Raw genomic sequence first — 21,046 nt, forward strand, 5'->3', positions numbered from 1 at the left:
TAGCTACAGTAAAATATGACAATAATGAAAAATAAAAATAAAACATGTACTGTATGGAATGTAAAGTGGAGAGCTGTGCAGATTTTAAAAGAGGTAGATTGAACAGAAACGTGCAAAGTATACAGAGGCATGTGCAGGGTTCACAATATTAAAATGATTAAAATATTTTCTCACATGATTTGCATTAATGTAATACATAATGTCTATGGAAGGGGTAAAAGTCAGTGTGGGTCCCAGGCCTTGTTGAGAATTAAACAAATATTTACACCAAATATAAATATATAAAGAACTAAGTACATTGAAATATGACAAACTGCAATTATACTATTTTATTGTGGAGTGCTGTGCATTTATATAGAGAGATAGAGATATATATTATTGAAAAGTGCAAAAATTGTTGAACACCAACATGAATCTGGAGCATAATTTACTCTGGTCTATTTTCCTGTGCTCCTCAGTCTATTTTCAGTAATGTAAACTGGAGGAGGGGGCGGGGCCTGTGTCAGGTTAAGGAGGGGTGTTTGGTGACGTCACCGGGGCAAGCGCCCCTGCGCACCACACAAGTTGGAACACGCGCTAGGGGCTAAACCACCGAGAAGAAGCTCGAGACGTCAGTTGAAACATGGCGCTGAACGGGAGAGCTGTCAACAGTCAACAGAGGGAAGAAGCACTAACAACAACCGCTGCTACTGCCGCACCGTCTATCTGAAAGTCAGATACGGATTACCTGCTTGACTGCTGAAGCTAGCCAGAGCACATTTATCTGCGTTTCATCCTTTTCTGACACTTAACTCGACGTTAAGCTACCGTTACAGACACTGCTTAGCTACCTGTTTAACCACAACATGAGTCGATCTGTGTAGCTTACCTTACCGTCGTTTATCTACTCGGTGGCTTCTACCTAGCTTCTTCTATTTGGGCTAACCTCAGAGCTACTAGTCGGTGTATAATACCAAAACATGATTCGTTGAACTGTTGCCGCTTATTCAATCAGGTCCTGTCAGCTTAAACTCACCTGAGCATCATATATGCCAAGTTAGTATCGGTTTATATTAGCTGAATAGCATCGAGAAAATGTCAGACAACCAGAGCTGGAACTCCTCGGGTTCCGAGGAAGACGTGGAGCCCAGAGATGAGTCTGGACATCTGATTGGGATTGTCGATTTAAGCGGAGTCCTCAGTAAGGTGGGTCATGTTTTTTTGGTTTAGTAAGCTTCATCAGTGTCACTTCCAAGTCCTGAGGGCAGAGGTGGGAGAAGTACACAGATCTTGTACTTAAGTCAAAGTAGAAGTACCACAGTGTAGAAATACTCTGTTACAAGTAAAAGTCATGCAATCCATATGTTACTCAAGTAAAAGGTGCAGCTAATTTAACTTTGTATACTGCAAGGTATATTGTGAATGTTACTCCAGGTGTAACTTAAGTCTAATGTAAATGTTGATTAATATTTCAAATCATTTAACAAAATCTGCAAAGTAACTAAAGCTACTAAATAAATGTAGTGGGGTAAAAGTACACAGTAGCAAAAACATTTACCTTCTCAAGTGAAGTAACTGTACCTCAAAATTGCACTTAAGTACAGTACATTTACTTGCGAATACTTAGTTACTTTACACAACTAAAGATAAGTAATTGTTTTTGGGCTAACCTGAATGTTGTTAGCTTGATCAGTGTCACTGCCAAGTCCTGAGGGCTTAACTGTCAGGGAGGTGTCTGAATATCAGGGTTAAATGAGGTGATAATGGGAATGCTTTACGACAAATCACAGAATGTCTATTTTGAGTGTTGTTGGGGTTATCCAGAATCCTTTTCTCCCTGTCAACATTTCCACATTGCTGTTCAGCAATATTACACCGGTAATCCCAACTGAGGCAAAAGGAAAGCCCCCTTTTGTAATTGAACAGCGGGGTTTTTAATGCAGCAGCTAGCTACATTAGCTCATAGATGCCTCTAAGATGGACTCACTTACTGTTGTAATGAGTTTAGGTAAAAGTTGATAGCTTATTCCAGGTTTGTACATGTAACATTTTATACCTGTTATATTAATTTGACAGCTGCTGTGCACCAGTTATATTCAAGTGAATGGTGATCACAGTAAGCTATAGCCATGTTTGCACAATGATGTCACCACTATAGATAATTAGGACAGCTTGTATTTTTCCCAAATGTACTTTGTGATCACATAAAGCCTGCTGAATATTTCAATGCTTTTTCTAATACTATCAACATGTGTACATATTATGTGCACATGTTCAATGTAAATATTGCTTTGACAGCTATATTTTGCAAGGTACAGGAAAACTTTTGCTGGGTTTCTGGTACTCGTAAACACCGTCTGTTAACTCTGTAAAAACACAATGACTACCAGCTCTTGTTCATCAATCCTGTTTTTCTTGGGTAAACAGACGGTTAAGTCTCCTGCTAGACAAATCTTGGTAATCTATTTGGCCATATGTTTCTTCTCACTTGTGCAAGACCTTGTTTTGGCCAAAATGAACACAGTCTTGATGAGTTAAGCTGCTCACAAGCTAATGTGGTATTAATGTCACTGTACTGGTTGGCTGAACAGATTGCATGCTGACCCGCTAACCAAGCATATTGGGAGATTAAGCAGATCTGCATCCAGTAAAGCTCACCTTTTTAATTATACCAAGCCCTGCACACATCATACATCCTCAAATCCTACGTGTCATATCTCATAAATAGGTCTTCTGAGAAGTGCAATAACACAAAGTTATTTTTCAGATTTTTAACTGATATTTGTAATGTAATATATATGAACTAATGTATGTATATTTCAGCTAATGTTTTTATATATATTTTAAGATATTGATTAAAGGGCTTTCTTTTCCAGTGGACAAATTACATCCATGGTTGGCAGGACCGTTGGGTGGTGCTGAAAAACAACACACTGAGCTACTACAAGTCCCAGGATGAGACTGAGTATGGCTGTCGGGGTTCCCTCTGCCTTAGCAAAGCTGTGATTACTGTAAGTACCCTTGAGTTTCTTTTTCACAAAACAGCACACTTCTTGTTAAAATTAATTTGACATAAGTTCCTCAAAGCAGTCTTTCGTTTGTGCAATACTGGCCCTTTCAATATGTCATACAAGAATTTACGCTTTCATTTTCAAGAGTTACATTTGGTAATAGAGAGAGGAACCATCACTCTCGCTATTAAGCCGCCAAACAGTCAAATCGTCTGTGGCACGCATCCTACTGAGGCAAGCATCCTCTGATATTCAAGACCTGAGAGGATGCTCTGTGGATGTTTATTTAAATTGCACATTTGGTGACAAACTACCCTTGTGTGTCACCTCACCTACAGCCTCAGCTGATTTCCTGTGTACTGTGTTGCTCTAGTTTTAGGTCCCATGAAAAAAAAAAAGCCTTACAGCCAGGCGGTGTGGTGTTAAGGCAATCAGTAGCGTTGTTATAATAACCACAGTGGAAATATTTCCGCCACAACAAATGGTCTGCATTGTTGCTTTTGATTAGATAGTAGTAACTGACAGCTGACTCTAAAAAGGACAGCTTTCTCTGGAGTCACTTGACCTTATCCTTATAGTAGTTGTCTCGCTATAATATCCTCCATATTACAGCGAGACAACTACTATACAGCTTATCGTCTTCATTGACTCAATTCTTTTGTATTCAGGTTGACGACGCTTTGTAAAGCTTTTAATAATCAGGTTAGCAATTTGAGGAAATAGGATTTAATTATTAAAAATCAGCTCAAGAATAGTGTTCTGTGCCATTAGCTGATGAACTCACTCTATCTTGACTGTCTGTGCTTACACAAGCTTTTTTATCTGCATGAAAGTTGGCAGAGGCATCACCTTTGTCTGCTCGGCAACTAACCTGCTGTATACAATTCACAGAATGTCACCTTTTTCACACATTGCATGCTTTGTTCCAACTCATAAGAAAAACATGTTTTTCTTCTCATAGATTAAACGTTTTAGTTTGGTGTTGCACAATACATTTTGTAAGACTTGCTTGTTGAAGCAACTAAGAAGAAGCAGGATCAAAAACACAGTTTCAATACTTCTTTTTGGAAACGTCTCCAATCTAAAGATCAAACACCTTTCTGTTTCTCCTTCCATGGGTGTGCTACCCACCTCCCTCTTTTCTTTCTGAGCCTCTACAGGGTTTTTGGGAAGTTTGATATATGATGCATTAGATGTGATACAGATGTTAGGAATCCACCATATGTTTCTATTAAATTCATGAGGGAAGGACTCTGGCTATTTCCTGGATCAATGTGCAGGCCTAATAGACGATTCTAATCAGATGAGGACCTTTACACTTGAGTTTCTCAAACGTCTTCTTCAACTGCAGGTGACAACGTATTTTCGCATTGAACTCCTGATTAGGTCCCAAGTTTTGCTCTGCCTATCAGGTGACTGTTGTAGTTTTGAAAAAACCTGCTACAGTGTGGGGTAATGCTTTATTGAGAACTTCATCATGAGACTGAGTATTGCTGTGTCACTGCAGGATAGACCAAGAAAGTGGAGCTGTGATAGATTTAGCTTCCAATATGTTGAAGCAGAGACTCCCATTTCTGTCAGACATGTAATATTATCCTGCCTAAGAGGCTAGGAAAGAGGCTGCCTCACTATGCTCACAGGGAAAATAAATCTAAATGTGTCAACATTTTATAACGCTGGATGTTCACATTGTCTCCATCATGTTTCAGTGGGAACCCAGGTCAGTCATTGACTTAACCCCGTCTGTGTCTCTCTATAACAGTTACAAGGGAAATTAATAAGTTACTGTTCCCAGGCAGCAGAAAGCAGGCTTTGCTATTAACTGTATTTGTTCAGCTTCATCCATTCCCAGCCTGTGTAAATATTAACCTCCATGTGATGCTACTGTTGTAATTTCTCATTCCGATGGAAATATGCCTCAAAACTCTGGGGAGTAAATATGAAAAAGCTATAGCTGGTGGTGGCCATGCACAGACAGTTATTGACTTTTTGAACAGAAAGTGTATTACTCTCTTTGACTGTTCTTTCCTGTAATTTCCCCTCATGGCACTCACAATAACACAGGGGTACAATATGTTCTACAAAGCTCCCAAAGAAGATTCACTTCTGATTATACTGTATGCTTTAGAGCTGCAACTTAATTCCATTTTCATCAATAAATCACTTTGCATAAAACAATAGGAAGAAACATTTGTTAAATACCTGTCAATATTTGGGGCCGTTCACATCTTCGGATCTGAACTGTCCATACTAATGCACTTGATTAAGATGTATTTATCACAAAAAATGAAGAAATTCTCAAGTTTGGTCAAGATGATCAAAATATTTGCTGATAAACATTTTTGTCAATCGACTAATATATTGTGGGTTGATCATTGCGGCTCTGTGCATGTGGTGCGCATCAGTATTAAGTTCAGAGGCAAGTCTGTGGATTAAGTTGCACTATGAGTCATTTAATCATTCCAGTCATGACACTAACGTTAAGAAACCCAGGTAGACCTGTAATAGAAGTTGGGACATCTTCATTGCAAAACAACCAGAGCAAGTGCTCGGAAGCATTTCTCAAAAGAGCAAATCAACAAGGTCCTTTATGTTGTCTAATGTCTATGACTGATCTAGTGCTGGAAATGTAATGTCAGGTTTCCATCATTCCCAGCTTAACTTGTTAGTAGGTTGGAAACACAATAGCTAAGCTACAGAACAGGTTATAATAAAATAAATGTAATCGTCCCATAATTTAAACTTTGGCCTCAAATTTCAACAAACTGGAAATATCTGTTTGACACATTATCAACTATGAGGAAAGATGACTTGCAGAGCTGCTAGGTTGGGTTGCATTGTGCATTGTTTTTCATTGTGTCCACCATCTGTTCGTGCACGATATAGTAGGTAGGTCATATGCATCCTCTTTGTCTGTTGAAGCCACCTCCACGACTAGGGAACTTGATAACATTGAATTGAATGCCATTTCGTGTTGCAACGATCATATCTGGTGTGTAACCAGCAAATCAACAATATCCTCAATCGAAACGTACGCTTACTCACTTTAAAAACAGTTGACACATTGTCTAATGTGAACCGTTCTCTACATTCATTGGCAAACCAGTAAAACCATCAAACTCTGTGTTGACAGTTGACTTCAACATGTACTATCTAGTCATGCTATTCCAGGTTGGTGCGTATGGGTTGTCTATTGGATCAAATGGGCCTCCACAAGACTGTTCTTATCGAAGGCTGCTTACCACCATTGGCATTTGTAGATCCATGGTTAAAAAGAACGCACTATCCTAGTTGTAATTCCACATTTAGCTTTAATTTGTTGCAGGATTGTTTGGAGTTCTTCAAGGCCGTGTCACTGGATGCAATGATTTGTCATTTCCCTCTCCGTATCTGTCACAAAGAGATAGGAAAATAGACCTACGGTCAAGTTGATTAAATTGAGCGTTGGGACTGACATCAAGCTCGTGCTGTCTTTGCCAGGAAATACAATTTCCTCATAGCATGTGACTTCCTCTTCATCGGGGGTCATGTCTAGGGTAAAAACCTAATACACATATGCACGACAGACCTTTCTCTCATCCTTTGTTTATTTAGCCTTTCCTTTCCTCTTGCACTCTGAGCTCTTGGTGAGTCTGTGTTTCCTGCACTAGGCCAATGGGATCCCGTTTTAATGTCCGGCGTGAACATAAAGATGTTCCTGGCTCCAGGTCTGACGGATCAAGATACTATATTTGTCGTAATCTCCTCTGCAGAGAGAATAATTATGAGGTTTAGAATTGCACAAATAGAAATGAAATCCAGTTGGGTCTTTTAAAAACGTTGTTAGGGTTCTCATTGCTTGCATTGTTTTCAATCCATCAGTTTTTTTGTGTATTAAATTCAAAAGGTTTTCTTCAGGAAGCTCCCATTCACTCACTTCTGGAGAGTGACTACAAACATGTTCACCAGCTGGAGTTGAAAGGGAGAGCACACGGGCTTATTTATTTTTTAGGCAGAGTAATATGTTTGTATTTAGAGAAAATAGATAAACAATGTCACTCACTGTTTTGTTTCCTCATGATTTGGGCATTTATATTACTTGTTACCCTTTTTGATACAGAGGAAAACATTACATTACATTTAGCTGATGCTTTTATCCAAAGCGACTTACAATAAGTGCATTCGACCAGGAATATACAAACTTGAAGAAAACAGAATCATATAAGTACATCAGGTTTCATAGAGCTAAAACATTTCAAGTGCTACTCAACTGGCTTTAGATAAGCCAGCCCTTTATTAGTATATAAGTGCTTTGTTAGTAATTGTATTGCTCGAAGTGGAGTCTAAAGAGATGAGTTTTCAGTCTGCGCCGGAAGATGTGTAAGCTTTCTGCTGTCCTGATGTCAATGAGGAGCTCATTCCACCATTTTGGAGCCAGGATAGCAAACCCATGTGTTTTTGCTGAAAACACTGAATATGTTTCTTGGTAGATCATTTCATAAGATGTTTGTTCTCCTTCCAGTCTTGTTACCCCCTACCATGCTCCTTTATGAGATCATGTTGATGTTGAAAGCGATCCAAAACAAACAAGACACAATAATACGAGTAGAGTCCTAGGAATAAAAGGCTTGTGGGCAAGACCTTTGTGTGATCAACATATTGTCTCCTCAGCATCACATGGATGCTGCACCTAAACAGTGTTGCTGAAAAAATAAATGTATTTTTGTCCATAGTCTACATTTTGTACCAAATAGTTTAAAAAAAATCATTGTCAAGTAACATTGTGGCACAAAGCCTTCATGGAACAATAAAGAATTACTGCATCGGTATTCGCTTTTCCCCTTTCCCATTCAAAATATTGATTTGCTGCAAGCGTATCTAAAACATCCTTCCATCTATTTCTTTATACCTGCTTGTCGGCCCGTTGGAAAGTAATTCAGCAGAAATGATCCATCATTCTTATTGACCTAGATTTACATTACAATTTGATTTTCTGGTTCAACGCAAGGATTCACTAGACACTCCATACAGTTCATTTATTCTCTTTTGCTCTTTCACACCAGGCCCGGGCTGATATCAGCATGTCATCTTGTGATGTGCAAGGCTGCGAACATCTCATTACTATGATGGATTATTGTTGACTGTAGCCTTGGATACCAGTAACCTTCTTCGACCCAGTGCAGTGCAGGCTTTCATTTCTCAAACAGGCCTTCCAGTCAGTATACCCATGACCCTGCCGTCCGGAGGTGATCATGAGGAACACATTTTCCCACTTTCCTAGCAACCAAATGACACGACAAACCCATTGACCAACTCAACATTTGCACATTGTGTGCAGTAACACTCCAGCACTCTTTCATCTCGCATGATATTAGTGTAGTACAGCCATTGCAGCAAGGGACATTTTATTATATTCTTTTTGTAGAATATTGTATTCAAACTTTGTACAATTGTATTAGAACAATCAGCCAAAAGCCCTTTGGTCTTCCTCATACAAATGCAGGGTGTATGATGCATCACATAGTTTCCTTACTTGCTTGTGCTTCCTCTTCTTCTCTGCCTCTGCTACTGGTGTTGACTGTATGCAAATGCCGCTGGTTACTTTCAAATGAGCATCTGGTTTGGCAAGGTTTCAGCATTCGGCCTCATATCGTGCATTATTGACACAGAGCATCTGGTCTTGTCCTCAGTAGCGTCCAGGTGTCGTGCAACAGAGCCAAGTCCCGCTCCTCCACTGAAAACTCTTTAAAGACACCATAGTGGGACATTTATTACTCTGCCAACTCCCAGGAGTAATACTATCTTCCGTGATGTTGTGGGCTCGGGGTGTCTCTGGGTAATATTAGATTGCAAGCTTGCTTTTGGTTAATGATCAAATGTTGTTTTTGCTTGTCTCAGGGAAAATAACATGTAGGTTGTTTTTATCTTATAGATCTTAAAAAGGGATGGTAGACAGGATTAATCAATACAGTATTATTTTTCAATATTGAACCCAAAAAAATCAATTAAACAAACCAGTCAACTTCAATCACTAATTATGTTTCACTTAAGGTGCCCTTTGGTGAAATGAGTGCTTCTTGCAACATTGCAGACTTATGGTGCGGTACAGATACACTATGAAAGGAAACCCAGATGTGTTTACTGCATTGTGGCCACCGTAGGAATGTAGAGGTCTCTTCTCTTAAGTGATTTCTCTTTTTGCTTACAGTTCAGCCGCAGTATCTGGCATTCCTGCTCATTCAGTCTTTTCCATGTCTTTGTGCTTCTCGAGCTGTGTCCTCAGCTACTCTGAGCCAGACCCTCAGTCATATATCAGCGAGCTATGCTTTGCCTGTGCTTAGACCTTCAGAAGGATTTAGCATTGGGACTCACTGTTGTCCTTAATGCATTAGGTAAACACCATTGCTGTCCCCACCGCTCCCTCCATCCCTGCACTCTCACACACACAAACCAACACACACATAAAGTCCTTGGTTAATGGCCATGCCAGCGCTGCAGTTTCACAGCACTGACGGTACACTGGAGGGATATTAGGAGTATGCTCCATCTTGCTTGTTGCCTTAAAAGGCCAGTCATCTGCCACTTGTCCTCCTATGGGACAGTGTCTGGAAGTAAAGGCTGTTGTGCCTCTGCTGCACTCTTATAGTACGCTCTATTCTGTCCTTTATCTCTGAGATGTATAGATCAGCCTACATTGACTACATTTGACTTCCATCACTGTGACAATGGATTGCCATGTTTCCTGTTTTTGCTGAACAGGAGAGAGATAAGCAGTTTGCTATTTCAGTGTCATTTTAAATAACACTTTAAACGGATGGCCAACTCTCACGAGTGCCTCCCTCTGCTCTTCCTGAGCAGGAAAGAGATTTGCGTTTCCCCTTGCTGAAAGAACATGAACTAAAGCAAAATGAAAAAATCTAGTTTGCAGGCCCTATTTCTTAGAATTCTCCAGCATCGTCAAACTTTCAGACGTCGAGAATACTGATAGTAAAAGGATTTACAGCGACATATTTTCAATGTAAACTGACTCATCTTTTTGCCCCCTGTCCTTCTTCTGTTTTAGCCTCATGAGTTTGACGAGTGCCGGCTGGACATCACTGTAAACGACAGTGTGTGGTACCTCAGAGCAGCAGACCCGGAGCACAGACACCAGTGGATCGACTCCGTTGAGCTGCACAGGGTAAGTCATGCACATTAACACAGCAGAAAACAAACTGCTGGATTCAAAATAATCCAAATCTTTGTCACATTTTCTCACAAAGTATCAAAATACAAGGTTTGTATTTGTGGATGCGAGTGTTCATTGTATGCGTGTGTGTGTATTTCTATTAGAGTATCAAAGAAGGGAGGAGAGAGAAGGGAGGAATCCAGGGAACAATATTCATCTCTCCACCGCTGGTGCGTTTGTTGGCAAGTCTGCAGGACTTACTGAGTGCTTCACTCATCTTTAACACAGTTTAGTTACAACTGTGTTTCTCCTTTCTCTTCCATCTAAGATTTTTCCAAAAGCATAAAGGCTGTGTGAACTGTTATATGGTGGATGGTTCTCTATTAGTGCATGACTCTTGTTAAGGCTTTTATCAGAGGGCACCCTTGGCTGAAATGTATCTTAACCCTGGACTAACAGTAAACTCAGGGTCTAGATAATCCCTTTTCAAACAGACCTTTTACACGGGTTACTTTGAAAGGGTGTCAAGACTGGCTGAGAAAGCTGTTTGAATACTGTCAACAGATAACCCTGTTGTAATGATTTTCTGGGGACATTCCTGTGAAAGTTGTGAAAACAGTAATGCTTTTCTAACTGTTTGTATCAGTACAATGTGAATGTACCCAGGGCTGAATCACAACCTATCAGAGCTGTGAAAAACCTTGAAGTGCAGGGTGTAGCACCGATTGTATTCAGTTAGTGTGAAGGACAAAGGAAGCGGGTTGCAACCCCTACTGTTGACAGCCGAGTGAAAAACAATAGATGCAACAACAAAAAGGCCTACAAAATGTTTATATACAAACGGCAACCAACCATCAAATATGTAAATTCTGTCTTGCGTTGATGTTGAAAACAACCCCATGTGTCATCTGGTAGTTGATGATTTATGTTGTTAGGATTCATTCTAGGCTGAGAGGGAAATGGTTTCACAACATTAACAAAACTTATTTTAAACTGAAAAGAGCTATGGGTCTGTCTGACTGGGAAGAGGAGTGGGCAGTGACCACACCTTCAGCCTGCCAAAACACACGCGTGCTCATTCCCGGTCTCAGTTTGGGAAATCCCCCTCTTCCCCCCTCACTCACTCATCCCAGCACAGGGGAGCCGCTGTGACTCATATAGGCACTCACACCATCCCACCCACAATGAGTCACCACCAAAACCTCTTCTTCTTAGAGGGCCCTGCCTCTTCTTTCGAAACCAACACTACTCCAGCGTCTCCAAGGAGACACAACACACGAGAGTTACTACTCTCACAGTTGGAGACAGTGAAACATCTTACAACACTTGTTTCTAGGATACTATCTCGAGTAAAGAAAACGATGCTTGTTGTATTTTAACTGTGCAGTGACAGCCATGTGACAGAAATGTGAGGCCATATTTTATGGTTATTATGTGGGCTCTGTATCACTTAAAATGAGCTTTGTGTCTTGGATAAGTGTGTTTCTACTCAGGGGAGCTCTTTTATCAGCGCCAGGCTTTATATCTTGTTTTATCCAAAGTCAGTAGGGTGAGTGCACTTGGGACTTAATCACCTGACACCTAAACACACACAAACACTCACTCAGATACTGTTTGCCTCATTGCATGCATCTTTAAGGCATGTGTGTGAATATTTCTACTCTGCCATATAACAATGTTTATTTATTTATATTTATTATTTCCACCAGACAACTGGCTTGTATTTTTAAATGTTCCCAGCTACTCAATAGATTCCCCTTGTTTTACTGTCTGGTGAGTAATGCAAATCGACCAGTCCATGCATATTTTAACAGCATTTGACTGGTAAATGTTGGTTATTTTGTTGCCTACATACTGTTGAAAATGCTGACGGGAGCAGTGGATAAATGTTTACTTGAATCCAGTTTTATTTATTTTTAAATCTAATAGTATAGCTGTAACAAAACCTCAGTCTTCTTTTTTTTTCTTTTTCTCAACCAGATTAAGCAGCCCTCATGCAAACAGTTAGATAGTGCAATCTGTGCTGATGAAGTCAGTGGGGCAGCAGAATGTGGTTAAAGGGCAAGCAGTGCTGTCTGAAATCTATGTGAACACAGGCAGAGTTAATTCCTGCCGTTGACCGACAGTAACCCCAGGCTCTCACAAATGCTAGTCACGTGCATTGACATGTCCTGCCCCCTGGTGGTTGAAATTGAAATGATGTCTTCAAGGGAAAGGCGTCTCTGCTCCTCCTCTCCCCCGCTCCCTCTCTGTGCTGCTGCACCTTTCCTCTCTGCTGCCACCAGCCATCTATTTTGAGGCCGGGCTGTTATATAAGGGAGGGGAAGCGGGCAGGTTTACAGGAAGCCTGTTGGATATTTCAGTTGCGTTGCCATGGTCACTGAATCCGTGTCATGTTGCGCTGCTGCTGAGCTCAATGAATACTGTCAAAATGTTTGCTTACAACATTTAGGGATTTCTGCCAAGCTGTTTTTGCAGTTTCTAATATGATTCTCAAACTTGTGTTCATATTGGGATGAAATGCCAGTCAATTACAAAATAATCATGATTTGAAACTACTAGTGTAGGTTGTACCTCAAAAGAGGAGAAGAGACTTTATAAAGTTTAGATTAATCCTTGATGGGTTTAAATGACTATACTAGATGGAACATGACAATTATCAGAGCAACAGCTAGAGCAGAGATTAGGGGAAGGATTAGTTGTAGTTGACCTTTTTGTTTTGTGTCACATGGTTTGCTTAATAAGTCACAGCTGAGTTGCAGCAGTTAAATAAATCATTATAAGGAATTTTATAAAATAAGGCTACTTTGTGACGACATTGCTAACGTGTCCCCATGTCTGTTTCTGCTTTCTTCACAGGCTGATTCTGGGTATGGCTCTGAGTCTAGTCTGCGGAGACATGGCTCCATGCTGTCGCTCACATCGGCCACCAGCGGCTTCTCCGCCACCTCCACATCCTCCTTCAAGGTGAGATTACTGCTCAATGTTTACTCTGGCTGAGGTCTTTGGCATGGAATGGTTTGATTGTGGTCCATGGAAATATAAACCAAATACCTAACCGCCGTTTCTTTATTTGCCTCAAGAAGGGTCACAGCCTGAAGGAGAAGCTGGCGGAGATGGAGACATTCAGAGACATCTTGTGCAGACAGGTGGACACGCTTCAGAAATACTTTGATGGCTGTTCAGACGCCGTGTCCAAGGACGAGCTGCAGAGGGATAAAAGTAAGACCACTACTTTTAACAGATTATTCATATTAATATATATATATTATATATATTCAAATGTTGTGATTTGATACAAGAAGAGAAGATTATGCAATTGTTTTTCTTTAGGAGTAGTAATGATTAAAAATAATTCTCTATTTTGGAAATTTCAAGCAAATATGGTAAATATGTATTTATTATTATAGTTTTTCAAACGTGAGGATTTTATGCTTTTTCTGTCTTGTATATACAAAAAAAATGATTTGAAGACTGCACAAAATATATTGCCATCTTTGTTATAGACATAACAATAAATTGACATAGAGAAAGTAATCAATAGTTATTATATAATCAAAATGATTGTAAGTTAAAGCGTTGTTTATTTCCTCACAGAGATTTTGCATTGCTTAATCAGCTATGTGTGGAAATAATGGAATGGTTAAGTGTGCAGCACAAGAGTATTTACAAATTCAGGGTACCCGGGTAACTGATCACAAAACGTGGTTCTAACAAGACAATGGTGTTTTTTAAGTGACTCTGCCTTAAATATTCCATGTATATATTATGGATATATATGCAGTTTAGAAGAAACTTGGACTGACTTGTTTGGAGTGTGTCTGAGTTTTGTGACTCAGTCAGCAGTTATTCTCCAAACCCCCTCACCCCGGGTTGGCAGGCCGAACATTTGCTCACGGCAGCCTGCACTGGGCGCCTGTGGATGAGCACAGAGAATGAAGCCCTGCTTTTGTTCCCCTCACCTCCCTCTCTCACCCCCTCTCTCCCTCTCCATTCTGAAGATGAAAACAGACCATTGTCATGTTGTCCGGTGAGGCAGAGCTCGGTCAGTCGGACGGAGCTCTGTGCTGCAGCTGAAGTTGTGAATGAGCGTCAAGGCGCTCCCATAAGCTGTAACGCTGGTTTGCTTTTATTAGCCTCCTACCAGAATAGGCTTGGGTATCGCTACCTATTTGGTTTATGTTTGCCTTCCCTATCTGAATCTTTATTTGTCTGTTTTTCAGTCGTGGAGGATGATGAAGATGACTTCCCCAACACTAGGACAGATGGAGAGTTTCTGCACAATAACAACGGCAGCAAAGAAAAGCGTGAGTAATGCAGAATTCTATAAGTAATTTTCTATAACGTTAAATATTCATGATTCTCAGGTTCAACGTTTGGAAAAGAGCATTATCTATTATTTATTGAGACAGCAAAGACACAAAAACACAATACAAAAAATGTTCAATTAAACTAACCACAACTGCTTTGAAATATATGTTCTAGTAAGAAGAAGTTGACAAAATATGTAGTAGCACCTTTTAAAACTGTTGTGTTCCTGCAAGTTATAATATAATAATATATCTTTTTTTAAATGTGATGGCAACTAACGTAAAGATAATGTAAAATATGATGTTGGGATGTGACCCTGCACTGTACAGATTTGGTGTTTGTCTGAAGTTGCATTTGTTTTATTCCCACGATCCTCCTTTGTGCAGTGTTCCAGGCCTTGAGTCCTAAGGGCATAGACTTTAAGGGTGAGGCCATCACATTCAAAGCCACCACAGCTGGGATCCTGGCCACTCTGTCCCACTGCATCGACCTCATGGTGAAGAGAGAGGACAGCTGGCAGAAGAGACTGGATAAGGTGTGTAGCATTTGGATCTTGGCTTTGTATCGTCTATTTTTCTTTTTCTTTTAAAGCCTTTATTTCCTACATATATATTTGTCAGACCATAATAATCTTTTTGTGTGTTTACTTTGTATCTGGCATCATGGGTTGTCACATTGGCCAAAACCTACACAGGGACATTAAGCATCAAGATGAATATTTTTGAAGAAGAGAAAACTGGCAGTATTTAAATGTTTCTTAACTTCTGTTGACTGGTCATTTTAGGATTTCATACTGTGTTCCATTAATGACTCTGTATGTCTGTGTGTGTAGGAGATGGAGAAGCGCAGAAGAATAGAGGAGGGCTACAAATCAGCTCTGAACGAGTTGAAGATAAAGTCTCACTTTGGAGGTCCAGATTATGAGGTAGAGTTTATGTTTTTGTTATCATGCAGTGGCAAGAGTCTGGGCTGTGTGAGAACTTTGTAAGTAACATTTTTCTCTCACATTTGATTTGTCAGGAGGGTCCTAACAGCCTCATCAATGAGGATGAGTTCTTCGATGCAGTGGAAGCTGCTCTCGACAGACAGGACAAAATAGAGGAACAGGTACGCTAAGGATCAGATGCAGTATATAATAAAATAATGATCACTGCTACGGTTTGCTTTTCTTGCTTAAATTGTTGATTTAAAATATGCTTGTTTTTGTTCAGTCTCACACTGAGAAGACGAGGATGCAGAGGTCCAGCCCCGTCCCCCCCGGAGACGTCTACTCCACCATCGGCACACACAGATTCGCTAACAAGGTAATCAGATACTTCACCAGCTAAAACTGTACACATCACTTCACTTCCATTTCTGCCATTTCCTTTTATTGTCATCACAAACCACTTTCATTTTAAATCACATCCTTTTTTTCTCTCTTCCACTTCCTCATTTATTTGATCTATCATCCTCTTGGCTCTTATCCTCCCTGTAGACTCATAGTCAGTCCACCCCCGCTCTCATAGTCAGCGTCCCTCACGAGGTCCACAGATTCAGCGCAGAGGTAACTGTCCAGAGGCCTGTACTACGAAGCTGGTTCAACCTAACCTGGATATGTTTAAGTTAGCCGGTTGGCCTAATCCAAAACATACGCGCTCTCGCTAAGCGGTCCTACGACGCGGGTTATCAAGTGGATCGCTCAAGCCAGCCGTGTCCTATCTAGTTAGGTGCGCGTTCACATGAAAGGGGTGGTATTTGGAGCATTCGACCAATCACAAACATGGAGAAGCGTACTGACAGCGCCGCGTCATACTTCCTGAATGAAAAGTCAACTATAATATTAGACAAATGAAGAAGTTAAACTTTAAACATCCATGACTTAAACACTTTATCCAGGATAAAAGCCACATAGCTGCACCTGCAAGGTGAATACAGCTGGTAAAAGAAAAAGTGTTTGAATGCGTACATTAACAGGTTTATGATATCACTGCCCCGTCTAAGACACGAGTGGATCTGACTTTAATTACATTTGTCTCGAGTGTTTCGTCAACTTAATGTGTTGCTTAAAATAATACTTCTGCATACAGTATGTGACACTGAGTGTTGCACGGCCAGATACGGCTCAGCTGACTCAGATAAGGAGATATATGATACATTATGATGTGATATGATGTGATATGAATGATAATGGGACATCGACGTCTGCACTCACAGTGCCGCGGACTGTACGTAATGTTACTCTGATCCGGTTACTTATGTTGTGGCAGATATTTAAGTAAGCTTTCTTAACGCTAATGTTATAATAGTCAGATTGCTCTGAAGATGGGAGGTGATATTCTATTAATGTTCACGTTCACACAGTCGGTGATTTTTGCCTGCCGTCTTTCCTGCAACGACAGTTTAAACTGTATTTCCTTTCTCCTGTAATATGACTTGATCGCTTTAAACTCCGCACACTGAGCTCTGATTGGTCAGCAGGCGGTGCTTTCATTGAGTTGATCTCTTAGCCTGCAACCAGGTTAGCCGCTCAGTATAAGTTACCATGAAGATCTAGCCCGCTAAAAAGAGAACCAGTGTCATAGGACCGGAAACCCCAAGTTTTCCCTGAAGTTAGCTCGCTAAGCGAAAATCCGGCTTCGTCGTACAGGCCGTTTCTCCTGTCTAGACTAAACATCATGTTTGCATGACTGCTTAAACCCCAGTAACACAGCAGCATGAAATATGAATTCCCTTTTTATTTATTTATATATATATATGTCCTAAATAATAACTTTGAATGTTAAAAACAATGTGCCACCAGGTCTGATGTGTGACAGCAAAGTAAAATAAAGTCCTGCCTGGTACATTGAAGCTTTGTGTCCCCCAGTGTTAGCTCTGGCATGTTGGTCCATCTACAAAAAGGAGGACGTATTTCATTACTGCTTTATGTTGTCTAGCAGTGTTTACGCCAATTCCCATGGTTCAAGTTTTCACTCACATCCTCCTTCTGCCCCTGTCCCTGTGTTATAGGTGGAGGAGATGGTGCAGAATCACATGACCTACTCCCTGCAGGATGTTGGTGGAGACGCCAACTGGCAGCTGGTTGTAGAAGAGGGAGAAATGAAGGTATGATTCATGACTGTAACCTCATGCACTTATCCTACTCATTGGATGAAGACTGCATTTAGTTGTAATCTGTGCAATGACAATAAAGTTGAATGAAATGTAATTTAGATCCCGTAGTAGATCATATGAATCCATTATTTTGCTTAATCGTATACTAAATTAATACAATATTGTTTCAAATAAGTTGAATGACTATTAGGCTGCACGCAACATGTTGAAATGTGTCTTTAATTACATGTTGTCATGTGTGTTCAGGTGTACAGGAGAGAGGTGGAAGAGAACGGGATAGTTCTGGACCCGCTGAAGGCCACACACTCAGTGAAGGGGGTGACTGGACACGAGGTCTGCCACTACTTCTGGGACACGGCCTACCGCAACGACTGGGAGAGTAAGTCCTCTCACTAACAATCTGAACTGCTTTAAAACGTTTCTTACCATTCTTTACTAAACTGAAACATCCTTACTTTCTCTCCCTCTACAGCCACCATTGAAAACTTCAATGTTGTGGAGAATCTGTCAGAAAACGCAGCAATTGTTTATCAAACGCACAAGGTAAGGGCTACGATATCTATAACCAAATGTCAACAGTGGAAAGGAAGATTGTTTTATATGATCTCTTGCATCTGAATAATAAAAATGTGTGTTGCAGCGTGTGTGGCCGGCCTCTCAGAGGGACGTGCTGTACCTGTCCGCCATGAGGAAGATCATGGCCAACAACGAGAACGACCCCGACACCTGGCTGGTCTGCAACTTCTCTGTGGATCACGACGATGCTCAGGTTAGCCATAAACCAATCAGATACAGTTTAGGATCCTGACACCATGCAAGGATATTTATTGAAATTATAAATGACAATCATGTTGTTTTAATTCTCTACCTTGTTGTCTCACAGCCCTCCAACAAATGTGTCCGTGCAAAGATCAACATCGGCATGATCTGTCAGACCCTGGTCAGCCCACCAGAGGGAGATAAAGAGATCAGCAGAGACAACATCATGTGCAAAATCACTTACGTCGCCAATGGTGTGTTTTCTATTGTCTAGCAAGTATTTTGGCTTCAGTTGAGGTTAATGATCATCTGATTTTAGCTCTTGAAAACTTCTTTAAAGTGTCTTCCAAAAAGGCATTTTAAAGTCTGGAATGTACCAGTCTTAAATATCTTCTCCTAGTTCTGTTTTTATTTTGCAACCATCAAGCCGTGTCCGAGTGACTGTATTTTGATAAAACATTTTATATGCGATGTTGACATTGTAAGGGAAAACTGTAAGAAGCCATTTTGACTTATTATCATGATATTATCCTGATAAACCTTGCTCCACTGTTAAACCTCTCTCGTGTGTGTGTGTGTGTGTATGTAGTGAACCCCGGAGGCTGGGCCCCTGCCTCTGTGCTCCGGGCCGTGGCTAAGAGGGAGTACCCCAAATTCCTCAAGCGCTTCACCTCCTACGTCCAGGAAAAGACTGCTGGCAAACCCATCTTATTCTGAGGCGCACAGGTAACACAGTAGCTTACTCATCCACTTTATTTACTCACCTGTCATATCTCAATCTCCGTTTATGCATACCTTGCAAAATGATATTAAGAAACTTCTTTATCTTTCCAGTGTTGAGACAAAGGACAGAAACGCGTATGAGGCTTTGAGGATCCAGGTTCTTCAGTCTGACTGCTGCTCTGCTGCTACCCAACACGTTTTGTAAAGTGGTTTTCTCCCTCAGTTTTTAGCTACAAGTTAGTTCCTATAGGGGGAGGAAGGGTCAAAATGCTGCCCTCTGGTGGCTGCATTCAAACGTCTGCGAGACATTCATATAAAACAATATTCGTGAGACAACTGAAACCTCGCTGTGATATCATAAGTCGTCATTTCATTAAAGAGTAGTCCTGTGATGAATGCACCCAGCAGGGGGCCCCGCCTCCCCATTCAAGTTTTTTATGCAGCGGCTGATGCCATCGTTCATGCTCCTGTAGAAAAAGGATTTGTCGTGTTTCTTACAGATATATTAATATATAAATGTATGTATGTTCTATAAGAAGTTTATAAAAAGGAAACAGACAGATCTTTGCTAATAGAAGGAAATATTTTATTGCAATTTATAGCTCCTATTTTTTGTTGATTTATTTCATAATAAGTCATTCCCCAGCTTTCTTTTTAAGCTGCTAACTATTGCTAGTGAAACATCACTGATTGATTAAGTCCAGAGGGCTGTCATCTTCCCATGAGCCCTATGACATAAGACTTGACCTCTTCGACCCCGTCCCTCTCATGAAAACACCCCCTGGTGGTGCTGACGGAGGGACGAGGCGTCAGGAGTTTGTCATTTATTTAATGTAAAAGAAGTTTAATGTACATTGTTTGCTCGGCTTTATATTTGTGTTATTGTACAATGATGTAGTGTCATATAGCACCTATTTTGAATGTTTATTAAGTTGTAAATAGACAACATTTCTCTGAAGGTCACATCGTTGTTGAGCCCAGATGCCTTGGTGTAAAAGGAGAATCTAGCTTCAGATGGGACATAGAAAAATCAGTAGTGAAGTGCCTCGTGGCCGAGTTCCCCTTATAATCATCTCCTCAAGGAGTCCATTTAAATTTACTGAATGAAACCGAGCACACTTAATTTGGGTTTCCCACCGAGGGCTAGCAGGATATTTGTACAAGTGGCAGTATTACTTTAGATACATTTCAGATTAAGTTCCGTATCAGCATCGTCTCCTCTACATTTCGGGTGTGCCACAACATTTGCTACTGAAGACATCAACTTAGGTTTTTGTATAATGTGTAAAAATGTAGACAAAGGTGGAGGTGCAAAGTCCAGAGTTCAGTAAGGATCTACGCTTGAGACCTTCCTGGTTAAATAAAAAATATATATACTTGATGGAAATATCATCACACTTTTAAGAGGAAGTTGGTTTTCGTTTCCTTAGTTATTTGCCATGTAAAACATCGGTAGCTCTACCTGAATATATTTTACTACTATTTTCCACCAGTGGACAGCACAAAATGTTTGTTTTTGGGTTAATTTGATGATATTTGTTGCTATTTTTTCCGTCTCTTCTTGAGCATTTGATTTTGGAGCTTCGAGCAGTGATGTGGGTGAGAGTGAGCCGTATGATACTCAGCCTTTGGGCCAAGTGGAATGAAGAAAGGCTAAAGCGCTCCACCTTAACACTTCTAAATAAAAAATGAATGTTATTAGGAATATGTTTTTGTAAATAATTTGTTCATACTAATGCTGTGGGATCAACTTACAAATGTACTGTGACAGCGTTGCACTTCTGCCCTGTTGAAAAAGTGAAATAAATAAGTTTATCCTCCATCTCTCATTTTTGGAGTCATTTGTTCATGTAATGAGAAAACGGAGGCATTGAGACTTTAAGTACCGGTAAAATTTAATGTATGAATATATTGGTTTTTTATGATTGACTCACTACAACTTTTTTTCAACATACGTGTGTGGTCTTTTTTTGTTGTTAGTGGTATAAGTACCTATACCATTTTAGTTTGAGCAGAGACA

The 21,046-nt window shown here is 40.3% G+C and overlaps 1 protein-coding gene across 10 annotated transcripts; it reads left to right on the forward strand.

Moving 5' to 3' along the window:
* Window positions 1–543: 543 nt before the first annotated feature.
* LOC307023753 (ceramide transfer protein-like) lies at window positions 544–20,848 on the forward strand. 10 transcript variants are annotated; one of them, XM_079657265.1, is made up of 19 exons: window positions 544–1,185; window positions 2,856–2,990; window positions 10,033–10,149; window positions 10,302–10,379; window positions 12,997–13,104; window positions 13,221–13,359; window positions 14,361–14,444; window positions 14,835–14,983; window positions 15,281–15,373; window positions 15,469–15,555; window positions 15,660–15,752; window positions 15,926–15,994; window positions 17,440–17,535; window positions 17,791–17,923; window positions 18,017–18,087; window positions 18,185–18,313; window positions 18,428–18,557; window positions 18,893–19,029; window positions 19,138–20,848. In XM_079657265.1, the coding sequence occupies exons 1-18, from the start codon at window positions 1,075–1,077 to the stop codon at window positions 19,018–19,020; spliced, it is 1,950 nt and encodes a 649-aa protein (XP_079513391.1). In that variant the 5' UTR covers window positions 544–1,074; the 3' UTR covers window positions 19,021–19,029; window positions 19,138–20,848. The 10 variants fall into 10 exon arrangements, with proteins under 10 accessions (XP_079513391.1, XP_079513394.1, XP_079513393.1 ...); XM_079657268.1 differs by having other exon boundaries at window positions 10,302–10,367; XM_079657267.1 differs by having other exon boundaries at window positions 545–1,185; window positions 13,224–13,359.
* The last annotated feature ends 198 nt before the right edge of the window (window positions 20,849–21,046 follow it).

This window comes from Notothenia rossii, assembly GCF_949606895.1.
Source record: "Notothenia rossii genome assembly, chromosome: 11".
NCBI classification, from domain to species: domain Eukaryota; kingdom Metazoa; phylum Chordata; class Actinopteri; order Perciformes; family Nototheniidae; genus Notothenia; species Notothenia rossii.

Excerpts from the sequence above, each read along its gene's own strand:
- LOC307023753 (XM_079657265.1), top strand. The coding sequence starts at position 1,075 with ATGTCAGACAACCAGAGCTGGAACTCCTCGGGTTCCGAGGAAGACGTG. Across the intron at positions 2,991-10,032 it reads TTAGCAAAGCTGTGATTACT|CCTCATGAGTTTGACGAGTG; the intron begins GTAAGTACCCTT and ends CTTCTGTTTTAG. Across the intron at positions 10,380-12,996 it reads CACCGCTGGTGCGTTTGTTG|GCTGATTCTGGGTATGGCTC; the intron begins GCAAGTCTGCAG and ends CTTTCTTCACAG.